The 18,809-nt window shown below is 65.0% G+C and overlaps 2 protein-coding genes across 3 annotated transcripts in view; one reads left to right on the top strand and one right to left on the bottom strand.

The window, feature by feature from the left end:
* The window catches only part of ZNF787 (zinc finger protein 787), a 32,623-nt gene extending 31,963 nt beyond the window's left edge, over positions 1–660 (bottom strand). The window contains exon 1 of the mRNA XM_062177821.1: positions 549–660. The gene's annotated coding sequence lies outside the window, so the exon portion shown is untranslated. The remainder of the gene's footprint in view (positions 1–548) is intronic.
* Positions 661–1,104: 444 nt separating this feature from the next.
* On the top strand, positions 1,105–17,242 carry ZNF444 (zinc finger protein 444). 2 transcript variants are annotated; one of them, XM_062177825.1, is made up of 4 exons: positions 1,105–1,184; positions 13,064–13,404; positions 16,058–16,166; positions 16,398–17,242. In XM_062177825.1, the coding sequence occupies exons 2-4, from the start codon at positions 13,093–13,095 to the stop codon at positions 16,967–16,969; spliced, it is 993 nt and encodes a 330-aa protein (XP_062033809.1). In that variant the 5' UTR covers positions 1,105–1,184; positions 13,064–13,092; the 3' UTR covers positions 16,970–17,242. The 2 variants fall into 2 exon arrangements, with proteins under 2 accessions (XP_062033809.1, XP_062033808.1); XM_062177824.1 differs by having other exon boundaries at positions 16,395–17,242.
* The last annotated feature ends 1,567 nt before the right edge of the window (positions 17,243–18,809 follow it).

Raw genomic sequence — 18,809 nt, 5'->3', positions numbered from 1 at the left:
AGGCTAAGCCTCTGCCTACGGCACCGGCACCGGCACCGGCATCCCATATGGGCGCCGGTTCGAAGTCCCCGGCTGCTCCACTTCCAATCCGGCTCTCTGCTATGGCCTGGGAAGGCAGTAGAAGATAGCCCAAGTGCTTGGGCCCCTGCACCCGCGTGGGAGACCCGGCAGAAGGCTCCTGGCTCCGGCTCGGCGCAGCTCGGCCGGTGTGGCCATTGCGGGGGTGAACCAGCGGATGGGAGACCTCTGTAACTCTGCCTCTCCAATAACTACTTAAACACCACACACGCCCGCGGCTGAAGGCTCCTCAGGCGCCGGCGCTGACCGCTCTGGCAGGTGTCTGCACGTCAGCCCGGGAGCCGGAGGAACCCGCTGGGGCTGCCGCGGGCCGCACAAACGGCTCTCCTCAGAGTTCCTCCCGATCTGCCTCCTGAGGCCCGGCACGCGGGGGCGCGCTGCCGGGGGGTACTGGGCCCCCAGGTCACAGCTGGGGTCCGCTCGGGCCGCCCTCCCCGGCCGCTGCTCCCGTCAGGATTCCCGGTACGAACCCCGGCCCGGCGGCTGTGGAGGACGGGTAAACGACGACCTAGAGTCCAGGACACGGACCCCACGCTCCTGACGGGCGGAGAAACTCGGGCCTGGTTCCCCTCGTCGCCTCAGGCTCCCGGGCCCGGAGACCCCACCCCAGCTCCCGAGCGCGCCGCCGCAGGCACGGCCTCCTCCGGTCTCCACGGCAACGCTGGCCTCGCGGCCGCGCTCCGCTTGCAGGCTCCCGGGAAGAAAGCCCCGCGTGCATTCTGGGAAATGTAGTCCACAGCACTCGGGGAGGCTGAGCGTTTGCGCCGTCAAGGACCAATGGGCCGCGGTACCTCATGGGAAATGTAGTTCTGGCGCTTGCCGGAAACGCCGAGCAGGGGAGGAGGGGCGTGCTCCGGGCGTCCCGGCGGAGGCCAATGGAAAGCCGCTTTTGCCGCCATGCCTTCTGGGAAGTGTAGTTCCGGGAGAGGCCGGGGATGGGCAGGGAGGGTTGCTGGACGGAACCCGCGGCTCGGGTGTTGGGGCGGGGGGAGGGGTGGACGGATGAGTTTGGCGCAAAGCCTGCCGGGGGCATGGAGTCCCGGTGAGCTCTGTGCGCATGTGCGGGGCGGTGAGGGGGCTTTGGGGGCCTCGCCTAGGAGAGTGAGGTGAGCGAGGGGGCAAAAGAGTGAGGGACTGGGGGTAGGGGCGGTTGAGAGGAGGGATGGGCGAGCTGTGGGAGAGGGCCAGTGGGAGGGGCGCCGGAGGTGGAGCGAGGGGTGGGGGAGTTGAGGGGAGGAGATGAAAAGAGGCCTGGGGGAGGGGGCGGGAACGAGGTGGGAGGGGGCGGGGCGGAAAGTGGGAGGGGGTCGTGGGTCCCCGCGGGAGAGAACGCGGGAGGGAGAGGCGGGACGGGCCCCCGGGGGAAGCGGGACCCCCACAAAGGAGCGGGCGCGGGCGGACTCGGGGCGCGGGGCGCGCAGGTGCTTCCCGAGCGGGGCCGGGGCCCGCTCGCCGCCCCTCCCGGTATACCCGCACGTCCGCGTCGGTGCGGATGGATGAGCCGTGCGCGTGGCCTCGTCCCGGCGAGGGCCCCGGGGGACCCGGGACCCCGGCCTGGGCGCGGGCAGGGAGGCGGAGCTGCCGTTGACCCTTGCCCAGGGGCAGGTGGCTGTGGGTGCAGAGCGGGAGCCGGAGCCCTGTGCCCGCGTCGATATGTCCGGTGGGCTGATGGCCGTCTGCCAGGGGCGGTTCTGAACCCCCTACCCTCCCGGGATGGGGTGGGGGGGACAGGGAGCCATGGCCGGAAGGCAGCCGGGGGCGGGGTGCTGCCCCCCCCCATCCTGCATTGCACCGGCCGCCCCCAGCACACAAGTGGTACTGTCCCAATGCTGTACTGGGAGCCTCTGGAGCGGACAAACAGGTTTTCCCTTAGTCTGCGGCAGGCGGCTTCTAACCGGTTGCCCCCGGCAGCCTCGAGAGGGGAAGAGCTATTATTAGTCCTGTGTTGCAGGTGGAAGCCTTCAGCTTAGCCCGCATCTCACCTGTCCAAGGTCGCACAGCCGCTGCTAGCGGGGCAGGGAAGCCAGACCCTCAGCCATCAGTACTCTGGGCTCAGACAGTTGTGAGTCCTGGCTCGCTCCCCGCCGAGGGCCCCGGGGCTGCTGGGAGGACCCGGTGGGACAGTCGAAGACCCGTGTCACTGCCTGACTCTGGGCTGTCCTGCAGGTAGCACAGGACACTTGCGGGTTGGGAAGCTTGGTTCACTCCGCAGTCACCGTGTGCTGCCGTGGGTGCGGGCTGGGGACCCAGAACACGCTGCTTGGCCCGTCCTGACCAGTGCATTCTCAGAGTGGGGTCACCCGCAGCCACCCCCCGGGTTCAAGTCTGCCCGCTGGCCGGCTCTTCTGGGCTCCGGTTCCTGTCCCAGCACCCGAGGGCCCCTTCTCACAGCTCAGCAGGCTTCTGTGGCCTCTTGAGAGACCCTCCCTGCCAGCCCCCTGGTTAATCAGGCCTTGAATCCAAGCGTGAGTGAGAGGGGGTGGAGCTTGGCAGATGTGGGTGTGAGTTCAGGCTCTGCCACTTAGCTGGGGGATTTGGGGCGAGACCCCGCCACTTTCTCCATCTGCAGAGTGGGGGTGATCACGCAGCTCTGTAGAACGGATGCCATAAGATGTCTGAGTGCCGGCCAGAATACGGGGCCTGGAACGCGTGAACTTCCCCCACAGAGCTTATATTCTAGTGAGTGGCACAAGAATCCCAGATGGCCGCAATGGCCAGAGCTGTGCCGATCTGAAGCCAGGAGCCAGGAGCTTCTTCTAGGTCTCCCATGTGGGTGCAAGGGCCCAAGGACTTAGGCCATCTTCTACTGCTTTCCCAGGCCATAGCAGAGAGCTGGATCAGAAATGGAGCAGCTGGGACTTGAACCAGCGCCATATGGGATGCCTGCGCTATCAGGCCAGGGCGTTAACCCGCTGCGCCACAGTGCCAGCCCCAAGAATATGTTAAACACCAAACAAATCAATGTGGGTAACGTGGTGGGAACTGGGTGGGGGGTACATGGGGGTGCCACATTAGGCTGGATGACTGGGAGAGGTGGGGGGGTTTCCAAGAAAGGGGTGATTACATCAAGGCCTCTCGTGAGGGAAGCCACTGAGCAGGTAAGGAGGCGGCAGGTGCAGAGGCTGAGGGAGGAGCCGCCTCAGCTGAGGGGGCTGGGAGATGAGGTGGACAGCCGTGAGACTGCAGGGTCTGTGGCCGCAGGAGCAGTGTGGGCTTCACTGGCTGTCACAGGAGGAGGCAGGTGCACAGGCTGAGGGAGGGGCTGGGAGATGAGGTGGACAGCTGTGAGACTGCAGGGTCCTGTGTCCGCAGGAGCAGTGTGGGCTTCACTGGCTGTCACAGGAGGAGGCAGGTGCACAGGCTGAGGGAGGGGCTGGGAGATGAGGTGGACAGCCGTGAGACTGCAGGGTCCTGTGTCCGCAGGAGCAGTGTGGGCTTCACTGGCTGTCACAGGAGGAGGAGGCAGGTGCACAGGCTGAGGGAGGGGCTGGGAGATGAGGTGGACAGCCGTGAGACTGCAGGGTCCTGTGTCCGCAGGAGCAGTGTGGGCTTCACTGGCTGTCACAGGAGGAGGCAGGTGCACAGGCTGAGGGAGGGGCTGGGAGATGAGGTGGACAGCCGTGAGACTGCAGGGTCCTGTGTCCGCAGGAGCAGTGTGGGCTTCACTGGCTGTCATAGGAGGAGGCAGGTGCACAGGCTGAGGGAGGGGCTGGGAGATGAGGTGGACAGCCGTGAGACTGCAGGGTCCTGTGTCCGCAGGAGCAGTGTGGGCTTCACTGGCTGTCACAGGAGCAGGGTGCACAGGCTGAGGGAGGGGCTGGGAGATGAGGTGGACAGCCGTGAGACTGCAGGGTCCTGTGGCCGCAGGAGCAGTGTGGGCTTCACTGGCTGTCACAGGAGCAGGTGCACAGGCTGAGGGAGGGGCTGGGAGATGAGGTGGACAGCCGTGAGACTGCAGGGTCCTGTGTCCGCAGGAGCAGTGTGGGCTTCACTGGCTGTCACAGGAGGAGGAGGCAGGTGCACAGGCTGAGGGAGGGGCTGGGAGATGAGGTGGACAGCCGTGAGACTGCAGGGTCCTGTGTCCGCAGGAGCAGTGTGGCTTCACTGGCTGTCACAGGAGGAGGCAGGTGCACAGGCTGAGGGAGGGGCTGGGAGATGAGGTGGACAGCCGTGAGACTGCAGGGTCCTGTGTCCGCAGGAGCAGTGTGGCTTCACTGGCTGTCACAGGAGGAGGAGGCAGGTGCACAGGCTGAGGGAGGGGCTGGGAGATGAGGTGGACAGCCGTGAGACCGCAGGGTCCTGTGTCCGCAGGAGCAGTGTGGGCTTCACTGGCTGTCACAGGAGGAGGTGCACAGGGCTGAGGGAGGGGCTGGGAGATGAGGTGGACAGCCGTGAGACTGCAGGGTCCTGTGTCCGCAGGAGCAGTGTGGGCTCCACTGGCTGTCACAGGAGGAGGTGCACAGGCTGAGGGAGGGGCTGGGAGATGAGGTGGACAGCCGTGAGGACTGCAGGGTCCTGTGTCCGCAGGAGCAGTGTGGGCTTCACTGGCTGTCACAGGAGGAGGCAGGTGCACAGGCTGAGGGAGGGGCTGGGAGATGAGGTGGACAGCCGTGAGACTGCAGGGTCCTGTGGCCGCAGGAGCAGTGTGGGCTTCACTGGCTGTCACAGGAGCAGGTGCACAGGCTGAGGAGGGGCTGGGAGATGAGGTGGACAGCCGTGAGACTGCAGGGTCCTGTGGCCGCAGGAGCAGTGTGGGCTTCACTGGCTGTCACAGGAGGAGGTGCACAGGCTGAGGGAGGGGCTGGGAGATGAGGTGGACAGCCGTGAGACTGCAGGGTCCTGTGGCCGCAGGAGCAGTGTGGGCTTCACTGGCTGTCACAGGAGGAGGAGGCAGGTGCACAGGCTGAGGGAGGGGCTGGGAGATGAGGTTGACAGCCGTGAGAACTGCAGGGTCCTGTGTCCGCAGGCGCAGTGTGGGCTCCACTGGCTGTCACAGGAGGAGGAGGCAGGTGCACAGGCTGAGGGAGGGGCTGGGAGATGAGGTGGACAGCCGTGAGACTGCAGGGTCCTGTGGCCGCAGGAGCAGTGTGGGCTCCACTGGCTGTCACAGGAGGAGGTGCACAGGCTGAGGGAGGGGCTGGGAGATGAGGTGGACAGCCGTGAGACTGCAGGGGTCCTGTGGCCGCAGGAGCAGTGTGGGCTTCACTGGCTGTCACAGGAGGAGGAGGCAGGTGCACAGGCTGAGGGAGGGGCCTGGAGATGAGGTGGACAGCCGTGAGACTGCAGGGTCCTGTGTCCGCAGGAGCAGTGTGGGCTTCACTGGCTGTCACAGGAGGAGGAGGCAGGTGCACAGGCTGAGGGAGGGGCTGGGAGATGAGGTGGACAGCCGTGAGACTGCAGGGTCCTGTGGCCGCAGGAGCAGTGTGGGCTTCACTGGCTGTCACAGGAGGCAGGTGCACAGGCTGAGGGAGGGGCTGGGAGATGAGGTGGACAGCCGTGAGACTGCAGGGTCCTGTGTCCGCAGGAGCAGTGTGGGCTTCACTGGCTGTCACAGGAGCAGGTGCACAGGCTGAGGGAGGGGCTGGGAGATGATGTGGACAGCGGTGAGAATGCAGGGTCCTGTGGCCGCAGGCGCAGTGTGGCTTCACTGGCTGTCACAGGAGGAGGTGCACAGGCTGAGGGAGGGGCTGGGAGATGAGGTGGACAGCCGTGAGACTGCAGGGTCCTGTGTCCGCAGGAGCAGTGTGGGCTTCACTGGCTGTCACAGGAGCAGGTGCACAGGCTGAGGGAGGGGCTGGGAGATGAGGTGGACAGCCGTGAGACTGCAGGGTCTGTGTCCGCAGGAGCAGTGTGGGCTTCACTGGCTGTCACAGGAGGAGGCAGGTGCACAGGCTGAGGGAGGGGCTGGGAGATGAGGTGGACAGCCGTGAGACTGCAGGGTCCTGTGTCCGCAGGAGCAGTGTGGGCTCACTGGCTGTCACAGGAGGAGGTGCACAGGCTGAGGGAGGGGCTGGGAGATGAGGTGGACAGCCGTGAGACTGCAGGGTCCTGTGTCCGCAGGAGCAGTGTGGGCTTCACTGGCTGTCACAGGAGCAGGTGCACAGGCTGAGGGAGGGGCTGGGAGATGAGGTGGACAGCCGTGAGACTGCAGGGGTCCTGTGTCCGCAGGAGCAGTGTGGGCTTCACTGGCTGTCACAGGAGGAGGCAGGTGCACAGGCTGAGGGAGGGGCTGGGAGATGAGGTGGACAGCCGTGAGACTGCAGGGTCCTGTGTCCGCAGGAGCAGTGTGGGCTTCACTGGCTGTCACAGGAGGAGGTGCACAGGCTGAGGGAGGGGCTGGGAGATGAGGTGGACAGCCGTGAGACTGCAGGGTCCTGTGTCCGCAGGAGCAGTGTGGGCTTCACTGGCTGTCACAGGAGCAGGTGCACAGGCTGAGGGAGGGGCTGGGAGATGAGGTGGACAGCCGTGAGACTGCAGGGTCCTGTGTCCGCAGGAGCAGTGTGGGCTTCACTGGCTGTCACAGAGGAGGAGGCAGGTGCACAGGCTGAGGGAGGGGCTGGAGATGAGGTGGACAGCCGTGAGACTGCAGGGTCCTGTGTCCGCAGGAGCAGTGTGGGCTTCACTGGCTGTCACAGGAGGAGGCAGGTGCACAGGCTGAGGGAGGGGCTGGGAGATGAGGTGGACAGCCGTGAGACTGCAGGGTCCTGTGTCCGCAGGAGCAGTGTGGGCTTCACTGGCTGTCACAGGAGGAGGAGGCAGGTGCACAGGCTGAGGGAGGGGCTGGGAGATGAGGTGGACAGCCGTGAGACCGCAGGGTCCTGTGTCCGCAGGAGCAGTGTGGGCTTCACTGGCTGTCACAGGAGGAGGTGCACAGGCTGAGGGAGGGGCTGGGAGATGAGGTGGACAGCCGTGAGACTGCAGGGTCCTGTGTCCGCAGGAGCAGTGTGGGCTCCACTGGCTGTCACAGGAGGAGGTTGCACAGGCTGAGGGAGGGGCTGGGAGATGAGGTGGACAGCCGTGAGACTGCAGGGTCCTGTGGCCGCAGGAGCAGTGTGGGCTTCACTGGCTGTCACAGGAGCAGGTGCACAGGCTGAGGGAGGGGCTGGGAGATGAGGTGGACAGCCGTGAGACTGCAGGGTCCTGTGGCCGCAGGAGCAGTGTGGGCTTCACTGGCTGTCACAGGAGCAGGTGCACAGGCTGAGGGAGGGGCTGGGAGATGAGGTGGACAGCCGTGAGACTGCAGGGTCCTGTGTCCGCAGGAGCAGTGTGGGCTTCACTGGCTGTCACAGGAGGAGGAGGCAGGTGCACAGGCTGAGGGAGGGGCTGGGAGATGAGGGTGGACAGCCGTGAGACTGCAGGGTCCTGTGTCCGCAGGAGCAGTGTGGGCTTCACTGGCTGTCACAGGAGGAGGCAGGTGCACAGGCTGAGGGAGGGGCTGGGAGATGAGGTGGACAGCCGTGAGACTGCAGGGTCCTGTGTCCGCAGGAGCAGTGTGGGCTTCACTGGCTGTCACAGGAGGAGGAGGCAGGTGCACAGGCTGAGGGAGGGGCTGGGAGATGAGGTGGACAGCCGTGAGACCGCAGGGTCCTGTGTCCGCAGGAGCAGTGTGGCTTCACTGGCTGTCACAGGAGGAGGTGCACAGGCTGAGGGAGGGGCTGGGAGATGAGGTGGACAGCCGTGAGACTGCAGGGTCCTGTGTCCGCAGGAGCAGTGTGGGCTCCACTGGCTGTCACAGGAGGAGGTGCACAGGCTGAGGGAGGGGCTGGGAGATGAGGTGGACAGCCGTGAGACTGCAGGGTCCTGTGTCCGCAGGAGCAGTGTGGGCTTCACTGGCTGTCACAGGAGCAGGTGCACAGGCTGAGGGAGGGGCTGGGAGATGAGGTGGACAGCCGTGAGACTGCAGGGTCCTGTGTCCGCAGGCGCAGTGTGGGCTCCACTGGCTGTCACAGGAGGAGGAGGCAGGTGCACAGGCTGAGGGAGGGGCTGGGAGATGAGGTGGACAGCCGTGAGACTGCAGGGTCCTGTGGCCGCAGGAGCAGTGTGGGCTCCACTGGCTGTCACAGGAGGAGGTGCACAGGCTGAGGGAGGGGCTGGGAGATGAGGTGGACAGCCGTGAGACTGCAGGGTCCTGTGTCCGCAGGAGCAGTGTGGGCTTCACTGGCTGTCACAGGAGGAGGAGGCAGGTGCACAGGCTGAGGGAGGGGCTGGGAGATGAGGTGGACAGCCGTGAGACTGCAGGGTCCTGTGTCCGCAGGAGCAGTGTGGGCTTCACTGGCTGTCACAGGAGGAGGAGGCAGGTGCACAGGCTGAGGGAGGGGCTGGGAGATGAGGTGGACAGCCGTGAGACTGCAGGGTCCTGTGTCCGCAGGAGCAGTGTGGGCTTCACTGGCTGTCACAGGAGGAGGCAGGTGCACAGGCTGAGGGAGGGGCTGGGAGATGAGGTGGACAGCCGTGAGACTGCAGGGTCCTGTGTCCGCAGGAGCAGTGTGGGCTTCACTGGCTGTCACAGGAGGAGGAGGCAGGTGCACAGGCTGAGGGAGGGGCTGGGAGATGAGGTGGACAGCCGTGAGACTGCAGGGTCCTGTGTCCGCAGGAGCAGTGTGGGCTTCACTGGCTGTCACAGGAGGAGGTGCACAGGCTGAGGGAGGGGCTGGGAGATGAGGTGGACAGCCGTGAGACTGCAGGGTCCTGTGTCCGCAGGAGCAGTGTGGGCTTCACTGGCTGTCACAGGAGGCAGGTGCACAGGCTGAGGGAGGGGCTGGGAGATGAGGTGGACAGCTGTGAGACTGCAGGGTCCTGTGTCCGCAGGAGCAGTGTGGGCTTCACTGGCTGTCACAGGAGGAGGCAGGTGCACAGGCTGAGGGAGGGGCTGGGAGATGAGGTGGACAGCCGTGAGACTGCAGGGTCCTGTGTCCGCAGGAGCAGTGTGGGCTTCACTGGCTGTCACAGGAGGCAGGTTTTGAGCAGGGAAGTGACCCATGTGGTTTACATTGAGACAGAAATTGTTTACGCTTGCTGTGGGATGATTGGATGGCAGGGCAGTGGGGGCGGGGAGACGCCGAGGGGACTGCTGCGGCCATGTGGGCGGTGGGGTGATGTCAGTGATTGACAGCCATGGCCAAGGGTCCTGACTTGGGAATCACAGTATCCAAAGGTCTGCCACTCAGCCCGTGTGTGTGTGTGTGTGTGTGTGGTGAGTGTGTGAGAGGACCGCCCTCTGTGTGTTTGGGGTGTGTGTGTGTGTGTGTGTGTGTGGTGAGTGTGTGAGAGGACCGGCTTGTGTGTGTTTGAGGACCGCCCTCTGTTTGGTGTGTTTGGTGTGTGTGTGTGTGTGTGTGGTGAGTGTGTGAGAGGACTGGCTTGTGTGTGTGAGGACCGCCCTCTGTGTGTTCGGTGTGTGTGTGTGTGTGTGTGGTGAGTGTGTGAGAGGACCGCCCTCTGTGTGTTTGGTGTGTGTGTGTGTGTGTGTGGTGAGTGTGTGAGAGGACCGGCCTCTGTGTGTTTGGTGTGTGTGTGTGTGTGTGGTGAGTGTGTGAGAGGACCGGCTTGTGTGTGTGTTTGAGGACCGCCCTCTGGTGTGTTTGGTGTGTGTATGTGTGTGTGTGTGGTGAGTGTGTGAGAGGACTGGCTTGTGTGTGTGAGGACCGGCCTCTGTGTGTTCGGTGTGTGTGTGTGTGTGTGTGTGTGAGGACCGCCCTCTGGTGTGTTCGGTGTGTGTGTGTGTGTGGTGAGTGTGTGAGAGGACCGGCTGGTGTGTGTGTGTGAGGACCGGCCTCTGTGTGTTCGGTGTGTGTGTTCAGTGTGTGTGTGTGTGTGTGTGTGTGAGAGAGAGGACTGGCTTGTGTGTGTGAGGACCGGCCTCTGTGTGTTTGGTGTGTGTGTGTGTGGTGAGTGTGTGAGAGGACTGGCTGGTGTGTGTGTTTGAGGACCACCCTCTGGTGTGTTTGGTGTGTGTTTTTGTGTGTGTGTGTGTGGTGAGTGTGTGATAGGACTGGCTTGTGTGTGTGAGGACCGGCCTCTGTGTGTTCGGTGTGTGTGTGTGTGTGTGTGTGTGTGAGGACAGGGCGTTGTGTGTGTGAGGACCGGCCTCTGTGTGTTCGGTGTGTGTGTGTGTGTGTGTGTGTGGTGAGTGTGTGAGAGGACTGGCTTGTGTGTGTGAGGACCGGCCTCTGTGTGTTCGGTGTGTGTGTGTGTGTGTGTGTGAGGACAGGGCGTTGTGTGTGTGAGGACCGCCCTCTGTGTGTTCGGTGTGTGTGTGTGTGAGGACCGCCCTCTGTGTGTTCAGTGTGTGTGTGTTCGGTGTGTGTGTGTGTGAGTGTGTGTGAGGACAGGGCGTTGTGTGGCTGATGGGAAGCAGAGGTTTACCCCTCAGCCCTCTGGTGGCTGCAGGAGGGAGGCCGGGGCGCGGCGGGGCAGGTGGCAGGTGCGGCTCAGCGCTCACTCACCCCTCCCCCTGGGAAGGCCACAGCCCCTCATGCCCATCACCTCGGGGCCAGGAGTTCTCAGCCTGTGCCCGGAGCGAAGGGTTTTCTCCGTAGACCTCTGCTGTGAAATGGGGCTGGCAGCAGAACCCATCTGGGAAGGAGCCACCATGAAGATCCCAGGTGTTCGCAAAGCATTCAGCTTGGTGCCCGGCACAGCCGCAGTGCCCCAGCACGCGGTCCCCACCACCCCACCGTCAGGCCTGCGCTGTGCTGCCCAGTAGCACTGCTCTGGCTGCCCAGTAACATTGGGCCCGGCCTGGGGGGCTTTCTGAGCTGTGAGGTGACAAGGAGACGGGCCTGGGCTCCTGTTGGTAGGAACCTGGAGGGACATTGCAGGTGGCACCCCCATGTGTGGCCCTTGCATTTTCCTGGCTTTACCCTAACGGTCAGGTGGTGTGACGCTCCGTGCAGTCGGCTCCACTCCTTGGGAGAGTCCCGAGGGAGCCCTGGTCAGCCTCAGCCCCCGTGGGCCGGACCCACGTCACACACTCAGCCTGTGTGCTCAGACACCCCCAAGTAGGACAGACACTAGCTTTCCCCACCCAACCGCCCAGGGGGTTCTCAGGCAGGTTGTCAGGGTCCCCTGTGTCTTGGTCTCCCACCAGTCCACCGCTGACCTCGCGGAATCCAGGACTGCTCGTGGGGCTCCCCAGGGGTCCCCGCGCCATCCAGGGAGCACCATTGACGTGCAGGCTGTCAGGGGCCCGTGTGGAGCAGAGATGCTAACAGCCCTGCGCCCTGCCTTCACCCGGCCCCACAACCACAGGTGTCTGTAGGGGATGTTGCCCATGGGGACTGTGCCAGGCTCACTGCTTTCCCCTCGGTAGGAGCCAGAGCCACATGCACACTCTCCTTTGGGAGGGGGAAAAGGAAGCAGTGGAGTGGGGAGACAGCTTCCTTAGGGGCTGGGGACGCTACAAAGAGGGGGTGAATGGGTATTGGGGAGCTCCACCTGCCAGCACCCAGACACGGCCAGGGGTCCGTCAGTCCATTATTCTGCTTGGTTCCCCCCCTCCCCCTGTCCCCAGTTCAAATGCTGGGAGCCAGCCCCAGAGATGGTGACATCTGAGGGTGGGGCCCTTGAGCGCCCTGGCAAGTGGGATCAGTGAGAGGAAGCACAGGAGAGAGCGAGCGTCCTCTGGGTGCGTCACGTGAGGACATGGAACAGTGGCCCTCAGCTGGGCCTGGCTTTCAGAACCGTGGCCCCGAAGCGTCTGTTGCCCATGTGCCTTGTTAGAGCAGCCTCTGTTCTCAGAGCACCGGCCCCTCAGTTCCCACTAAGGACTGCTGGGTGGGGATGGCCGCCTTTTGGGTCCTCTTTCTTTCTTTTTTTCTTTTTAAATATTTATTTATTTATTTGAAAGGCAGAGTGATAGATCTTCCATCCCACTGGTTCACTCCCCAAATTGCTGCAACAGCCAGTACTAGGCCAGGCTGAAAGCGGGAGCCAGCAACTCCATCCGGGTCTCCCACGTGTGTGGCAGGGACCTGAGCACCTGGCCATCACCTGCTGCACTCCAGGGCGTGGTAGCAGGAAGCTGGATTGGAAGTGGAGCAGCTGGGACTCAAGCCAGCCCTCTGATACGGGATGTGGTGGTTGCGATGGTGGCTGACCCCACCTCCACACTTCCTGTGAGCCCACAGTCCTGACACGAGGTGCCTTCATCACCTCAGAGCCCCATCTGCAAGTGTGGTCCCCTTGGGGGTTCGAGCTTCACCACGGGAGTTCTGGGGGACGCAGCTCAGCCCACGGCGGCAGGGATGCTGATGCTCACGGCTGCCCGTGCGCTCTGGGCTTTGCTGCTCACCAGGCTGCGCTGAGATTCCGCGTTTAACCCCCACAGTGGAGCAGGGAGACCGGGGAGAGACAGGCAGAGGTGCTCGAGGCCGGGCCCAGGGAGAGGCTGAGGGCTGCACAGTGCTGCAGGGAACAGAGGGGAGGAGCCATGTAGTCACCTGGGATCCAGCACAACCCTCATGGGCCCCTCAGGTGCCCACCCTCCTACAGCTTAGTGGGCAGCAGCCCTCGCCCCAGGTCGGGCAGTAATGGGCCGGGAGCAGGGGGGCGGATGCATCCCGGGATCCAGCGCAGCCCTCACGGGCCCCAGATCGGGCAGTAACGGGCCAGGAGCAGGGTGTGGACGCATCCCGGGGTCCAGCGCAGCCCTCACGGGCCCCAGGTCGGGCGGTAACGGGCCGGGAGCAGGGAGGCGGACGCATCCCGGGGTCCAGCGCAGCCCTCACAGGCCCCAGGTCGGGCGGGTAACGGGCCGGGAGCAGGGGGGTGTGTGCTTCCCGGGGTCCAGCGCAGCCCTCACGGGCCCCTCAGGTGCTCACCTTCATAGCTCAGCGGGCAGCAGCCCTCTCCCCAGGTCGGCTGGTAATGGGGCAGGAGAAGGGTGGTGGACCCATCCCGGGGTCCAGCGCAGCCCTGCACCCCCCTGCCTCACAGCACTGAGACAGAGGCCGGCTTCTCACCTCGCCCTGCTTCCCTCCCGCAGGCTCTGCCGGCCCTGCCCTGGAAGGCGCCATGGAGGTCCCTGCCCCTCAGCCCGTGAAGCAGGAGGGTCCGGCCCCCGAGGGCCTGACCCTGGACTCGCCCTGGCACCGCTTCCGCCACTTCCACTTGGGCGACGCGTCGGGCCCCCGCGAGGCACTGGGGCTGCTCCGCGCCCTGTGCCGGGACTGGCTGCGGCCCGAGGTGCACACCAAGGAGCAGATGCTGGAGCTGCTGGTGCTGGAGCAGTTCCTGAGCGCCCTTCCCGCCGACACCCAAGCCTGGGTGTGCAGCCGGCGGCCCCAGAGCGGGGAAGAGGCCGTGGCCCTGCTGGAGGAGCTCTGGGTGAGGCTGCCGGGTGGTGGGGTTCCCCTGGCCTGGCCTCGCAGCTGCAGCCCTGCGGGCAGCGGCGAGATGACGGAGCACACACAGAGAGGACCAAGAAACCCAGGATCCAGGCAGGCTGTGCGGTGGGAGGCCAGCAGCCCCGTGCAGAGTGCAGGGACGCCTGGTCTTACAGCCAGCGGCGAGGCAGGAGTCTCGGGGCCGCCCATGGTTGGTTATTGCTGAGGAAGGGCGTGAGTAAGACATGGGGCACGCAGAGTAGGGTCCGGGAAGGTCCCGGGCGCTGGGCTCACAGCCGTCTCCTGCCCATCACGTCGTTGGCGCGGCAACTTCCCCGCACTGATGTGACTGCCAGGCAGGCGCGCTCGGCCGCACTGTCCAGGATTTTCTCGGGGACTCCCCCCGGGGGCACGTGGCCGACCTTCACCTCCAGCTCACGTCACGTGGCCCGAGGCCGCCGCTGTGAGTCCCGCTGTTGGGACGGTGGGCAGCTTGTCCTGGAGCAGGGGGAGAGGCTCGACGCCTCTCTGCACAGCTGATCCTCCGCAGGGCTGCAGTGTCAGCCTGCGCGCCATCCAAGGGTCTGGCCGGCCGCTCTCACAGAGGAGGAAGCGGATCTGCCTGAGGCCACGCAGCCGTCGGGCAGCGGGCGAGAGCCCCTGTGTCGTGTGACTGCTGTGCTGCCTCCCGCTCCAGCTGTAGCAGCCAGCACCCCACGGCCACTCTGCCCTGTGGGCGTCTGCACCGTCCAGCAGCCCAGGTCTCAGGACCCCAGACCTGAAAGGTCCCACATGCTGTTCATACCCTTCGGGGAGCGAGTGGTGCCGGGAGAGCCCTCGCTGGCGCGGCTTGCTGGGTCCCACTCCCAGGTGTGCCGGCTCTGCTGCGTCTGAGCTGCGGCCAGGGAGGCAGGCACCTCCGCCCTGGCCAGGCCTGTGGCAGACAGCTCTGGCTGCCCACTGCTCAGAGCGGGCTCCGTCTACTTGCTCAGTGTCTGTAGCTGGAGGCGACCACGGACCTTGTCCTGCACTCCCCCGCCTCTGACCGCCTTTTGGAGATGTTCCCTGGTTGCTGTGAGCCGGGACAGGCGAGTCAGCCCCTTCCAGTCCAGCCAGCCACTCGTTTGCCCCGTGTCTGTTAAGGACAGGCCTCAGGGAAGCCCCATGGGACTGCAGCCCCAATGCCTGCACAGCTGGTGGCGTGAGGGCCAGCCACCGTGAGGACACCAGGTGTGTCCTCCCAGGGTTCAACCTGGAGCTGCTGTGTGACCCGGCAGTGGAGTCTCAGGTGTGAACCCGGGAGAAGCACAGACACACACGAGAAGTGTGGGTGTAGACCTCAGCTACACGTGTGCACAGAGCCAGAGGCGCCAGCCACTGTGCAGAACCACGCGTGGTTCCATTTCCTGTGACAGGTTGCAGCAAAGCTGTAGACAGTGGCTTAGTGGTTGCCAGGGTCTGAGGGGAGACGGGGAGTGACCGCTGACGGGTCAGGCATTTTGGGGTGCGAGGAAGCTGTTCTGAAGTGGGGTGAGTATCCGGGAAGCAACGCGTGGTGTTCAGTGAAGCTGCTAAGTCACAGTGCAGTGGACAGCAGGACGTGGGTGTTCCTGATGCCGGAGGGCCACGCGCCTATGTGGGGCTCGGTCAGCCTCAGGATGCCCGGTGGTAGCCACAGCCAAGAGCCGGGGTAGAAGGACGTATGCAAAGGACCGGGATTCGGGAGAGCCTGGTAAGCCGCTTACCGAGTGCGGCCTGAGCTCAGAGGTCAAGGCAGCGGCTGGCATGGGGCCGGGGCACACAGGGGCCATTGCAGGCCAGCAAATGGCACCCACAGCCCTCGCCTGAGTGGCAGGCAATCTGGTCGCAGTTTGCCAAAGCAAGACAGGGCCACACGATCACCCTGCTGCCTCCCAGCCAGGCGAGCACTTCTAGGCCCTGAACCCTGAACCCGGGGAGTGCATCCCGCTGCGGCTCTCAGGAGGCGTGGGGGGGGGGGGTGAGGGAATGGCTGTTCTCACCCCTCATTTGCTTTGTCGCTGCTGACGCTCGGCCATGGCGCGAAGGCATTTGAGACAAGCAACCGTGACGTTGGGCTAACATCCTTCCGCACCAGCGGAATTCGGATCCTCTCCGGGGGGACCGGTTGGGCAGTGAGGACAGCAGTGTGACGACACCAGGGTCGGTGTGGACGTTTCCCCCTAATCCTTGACCCTGGCCCCCGGCCAGGGCTGTCCTGGCCAGCTGCTGTCCGCTGTGTGTCCTGGGAAAAGTTCCCTTTTTGAACTTGGGCTATTTTTTCTGCATTAAAAGTAGCACGGATGTTCCTCTGCAGTTGGGTAGGCTGGGAGGCAGGTGTGTTACCTCTGGGTAACAAAATCAGCCCAAACCTAGGCTCTCAGAGCAAGCGTGGCTCTGCTAGGTGTCTGGGTCAGGGGCCGGGTGGGTGGGCCTTGCTCAAGGTCTCTCCTGAGGCCGCGGTTACTGTGCATGGGGGCTGGGGGCCCACCTCCGTCGCGGGTCCCTGGCCCTGCAGCTTGAGTGTCCTCCAGCACACACTGGGCTTGGGCGGGGTGGCTGGTGGAAGGGGGGCGGGGGAGTGAGAGGTGCAGGTTCTCGCGTTTCTCAGCTTGGGGTGTGGCATCTCGTTGCAGGGGCCGGCGACCTCCCCAGACCGGTCGTCAGCGATGAAGGCACCTCGGGAGATGACCGAAGGCTCCGGGGTCAGTGTTGGAAAGGAAGACAGTGGGATGATCCCCTTGGGTGAGCAGCTGCCCTCCGCCCCCCAGCCCCAGGGCCCCGTGTTCCCCTGGCACCAGGACTAGAGGTGAATCAGGGAGCTCCAGGAGCAGGGCCTGGCGCAGGACTCGGTGTCCAGAACGGGCGCTGGTGTGTGCCGAGCACTGAATCCCTCAGCAGCCGGCCGAGAGCCTGAGCCTAGCGAGCCAGCCCCGCGCAGAGCTGGCCTCCCTGACCCCGTGCCTTTTCCAGCAGGAAACACGGACCCCGGTGTGGAGGTGCCCGCAACCGGCGGGGACGCCCAAGCCGCGCGGCCCTACAAGCAGGAACCCAGCAGCCCCCCGCTGGCCCCTGGCCTGCCGGTCTTCCTGGCGGCCCCAGGCACCACCGCCTGCCCCGAGTGCGGCAAGACGTCCCTGAAGCCGGCGCACCTGCTGCGCCACCGGCAGAGCCACTCGGGTGAGAAGCCACACGCCTGCCCCGAGTGTGGCAAGGCCTTCCGGCGCAAGGAGCACCTGCGGCGCCACCGCGGCACGCACCCCGGTGCCCCGGGGCCGGCCCTGCGCCCGCTGCCGGCCCGCGAGAAGCCGCACGCGTGCTGCGAGTGCGGCAAGACCTTCTACTGGCGCGAGCACCTGGTACGCCACCGCAAGACGCACTCGGGCGCGCGGCCCTTCGCCTGCTGGGAGTGCGGCAAGGGCTTCGGGCGCCGAGAGCACGTGCTCCGCCACCAGCGCATCCACGGGCGGGCGGCGGCCAGCGCGCAGGGGGTGGCCGCGCCGGGCCCCGAGGGCGGGGGCCCGTTCCCACCCTGGCCCCTGGGCTAGCCTCCGCTGCCGCCGCCGACCCGCGTCCCTCCATGTCCCAGCCTTTCTCCTCCCCCTGTCGGAACTTCCAGTGCCCCTTGTCCGCCCCTTCCCAGGGCTCCCTGTCCGGTTGGGCGGCCACCTCCGCCCTCCCGGCCTCTTCTCTGATTCCCCAGCTTCTGTGCTGCCTCGCGGCCCCGGGCCAGCTCATCTGTCCCTGCCTCGGGAGCCCAGGCCGAGCCTGGAAGCCCAGCCGCCAGCCCAGGGGCGCAGGGATGGAGAAGCTCAGGGAAGGAGGGGAGGGGTGGGGTGGGGGAGGGAGGGGTGCAGTTCTGAGGAGCCCCGGCGGGGCTGGCTCTGCGGGCAGGAGGGCATGAGATGGACAGAGATGCCTGCCCGTGGGGTGCTTGGAGAGCACAATTCACCAGCATCCGAGAGTAATAAAGTTGCTGGCCCAGTGTGTACCCGCGTGCTGGGCTCTCTCCTGGTGGACGCTGGGCTCTGCTCTGGGAAGCAGCGCGGGGGCCGCTGGGATCCCGACCCTGTGTCTCCCAGTGTATGTGCCCTGGGGTGTCACCAGATCAGCCTGCCACAGGCACTGCTCAGAGAGAAGCTCCCGCTGGCTGTGACGAGTGCCATAGTGCCATCGGAGGAGGAGGGGCCCTCCTGCCTCTTGCTGGGGCGTTGCAGCCATCTTCCTTCAGTCCCGCTGAGGGCAGTATTCCCGGCACCTTGTCCAGCATCCCTTTCTCCCTAACTCCCACACTCCTGATTACGCCCCCCCCCCCAGCATCCCTGAGGGTCAGCGGTGTCCACTCCCTTGCTAGGAGCATCATGTGGCTCAGGCATTCCGTGTCACACCCTGCCATGTGGTCCTGGGGCCCATTCCCCCCAGGGGAGTCTGGCAGCTCTGCTGGGGCAGGTGCAGGCCCTGCAGCCATGGGTCTAGGGAGGGTGGGGCCCCTGTCCTCAGCCCTGCTCAGACCTGGCCCTTTTCTCCACGAGGGCGGCTGCCTGGCTTTGGGAGGTGGGGAAGAGCCCTGCGTCTGCCTCTACTCCAGCCGCCACCAGGCTTGGGCTGGCCTTACCCCTGCGCCTGCCTGGAGACCTGAATCCCCGGCCACTCATGGCCTAGGGCAGGCTGGAGGGCACCTTGCAGGGTTCGGTCTGAAGTGAGGTCTTCAGCTGGGTGTAGGAACCACCAGGAGCGAAGCAGGAAAGTGTTCCTGTCACCTGTGCCTGGGGCCCCGAGACAGGACTGACTGGGAGGGCTCCTGACACTCAGATGCCCCTAGGTTTGTAGAAGTGAGACTCCTCCACGCTTCCCCGGGATCTGGGCTGCAGGCAGTCAATTCTCAGGAAGTCTAGGAAATATGGGGTCTTCAAGACGGAAACGCCATTCTGAAAAACGTGGATTCGAGCCTTGTTTTCCAAACGAAGCCTACTTTTAATTCTAGTTGGCATGAGCTGTCCGAAGCCCCTCGTATGAAAGCTAGTGTGGTGCAGGAGGCGCAGAGGGCAGCTCCACGGGGGTGGTCCCCGGTCGCCGCTGGCCAGGGCTGTTTCTTTCCCGGGAGGAAGGAAGTATCCTCACAGTTCTCTCTTCTGTCGGGCAGAGAGGACAGTGCTGTCACCTGCTCACTCGCCCCACAGGTGCTCACTACGGCCAGCTGAGGCTGGGCTGGGGTCACAGCCAGGAGCCTGCTGCCCTCCATGGGGGTTTCCGTGGCCCGCTGCGTGTGGGAAAGGACAGAGGTTGTTTCCACGCCTGTTTCTGGGAGCTCTGGTGGAGGAGTCGGTACACGCAGTCTGCGCATTCTGGCTGCTTCCGGGTCACTGCCGCGTGCTCCGCTTCCTCAGC

The sequence above is a fragment of the Lepus europaeus genome, chromosome 19, assembly GCF_033115175.1.
Source record: "Lepus europaeus isolate LE1 chromosome 19, mLepTim1.pri, whole genome shotgun sequence".
Classification (NCBI taxonomy): Eukaryota; Metazoa; Chordata; class Mammalia; order Lagomorpha; family Leporidae; genus Lepus; species Lepus europaeus.
Note: the sequence above shows the minus strand (reverse complement) of the source record. Positions and strands in the feature narration are given on the sequence as shown.

Coding starts and splice junctions, on each gene's coding strand:
- ZNF444 (XM_062177824.1), top strand. CDS start 13,093: ATGGAGGTCCCTGCCCCTCAGCCCGTGAAGCAGGAGGGTCCGGCCCCC. Junction 13,405..16,057: donor CCCTGCTGGAGGAGCTCTGG/GTGAGGCTGCCG, acceptor ATCTCGTTGCAG/GGGCCGGCGACCTCCCCAGA. Junction 16,167..16,394: donor CAGTGGGATGATCCCCTTGG/GTGAGCAGCTGC, acceptor TGCCTTTTCCAG/CAGGAAACACGGACCCCGGT.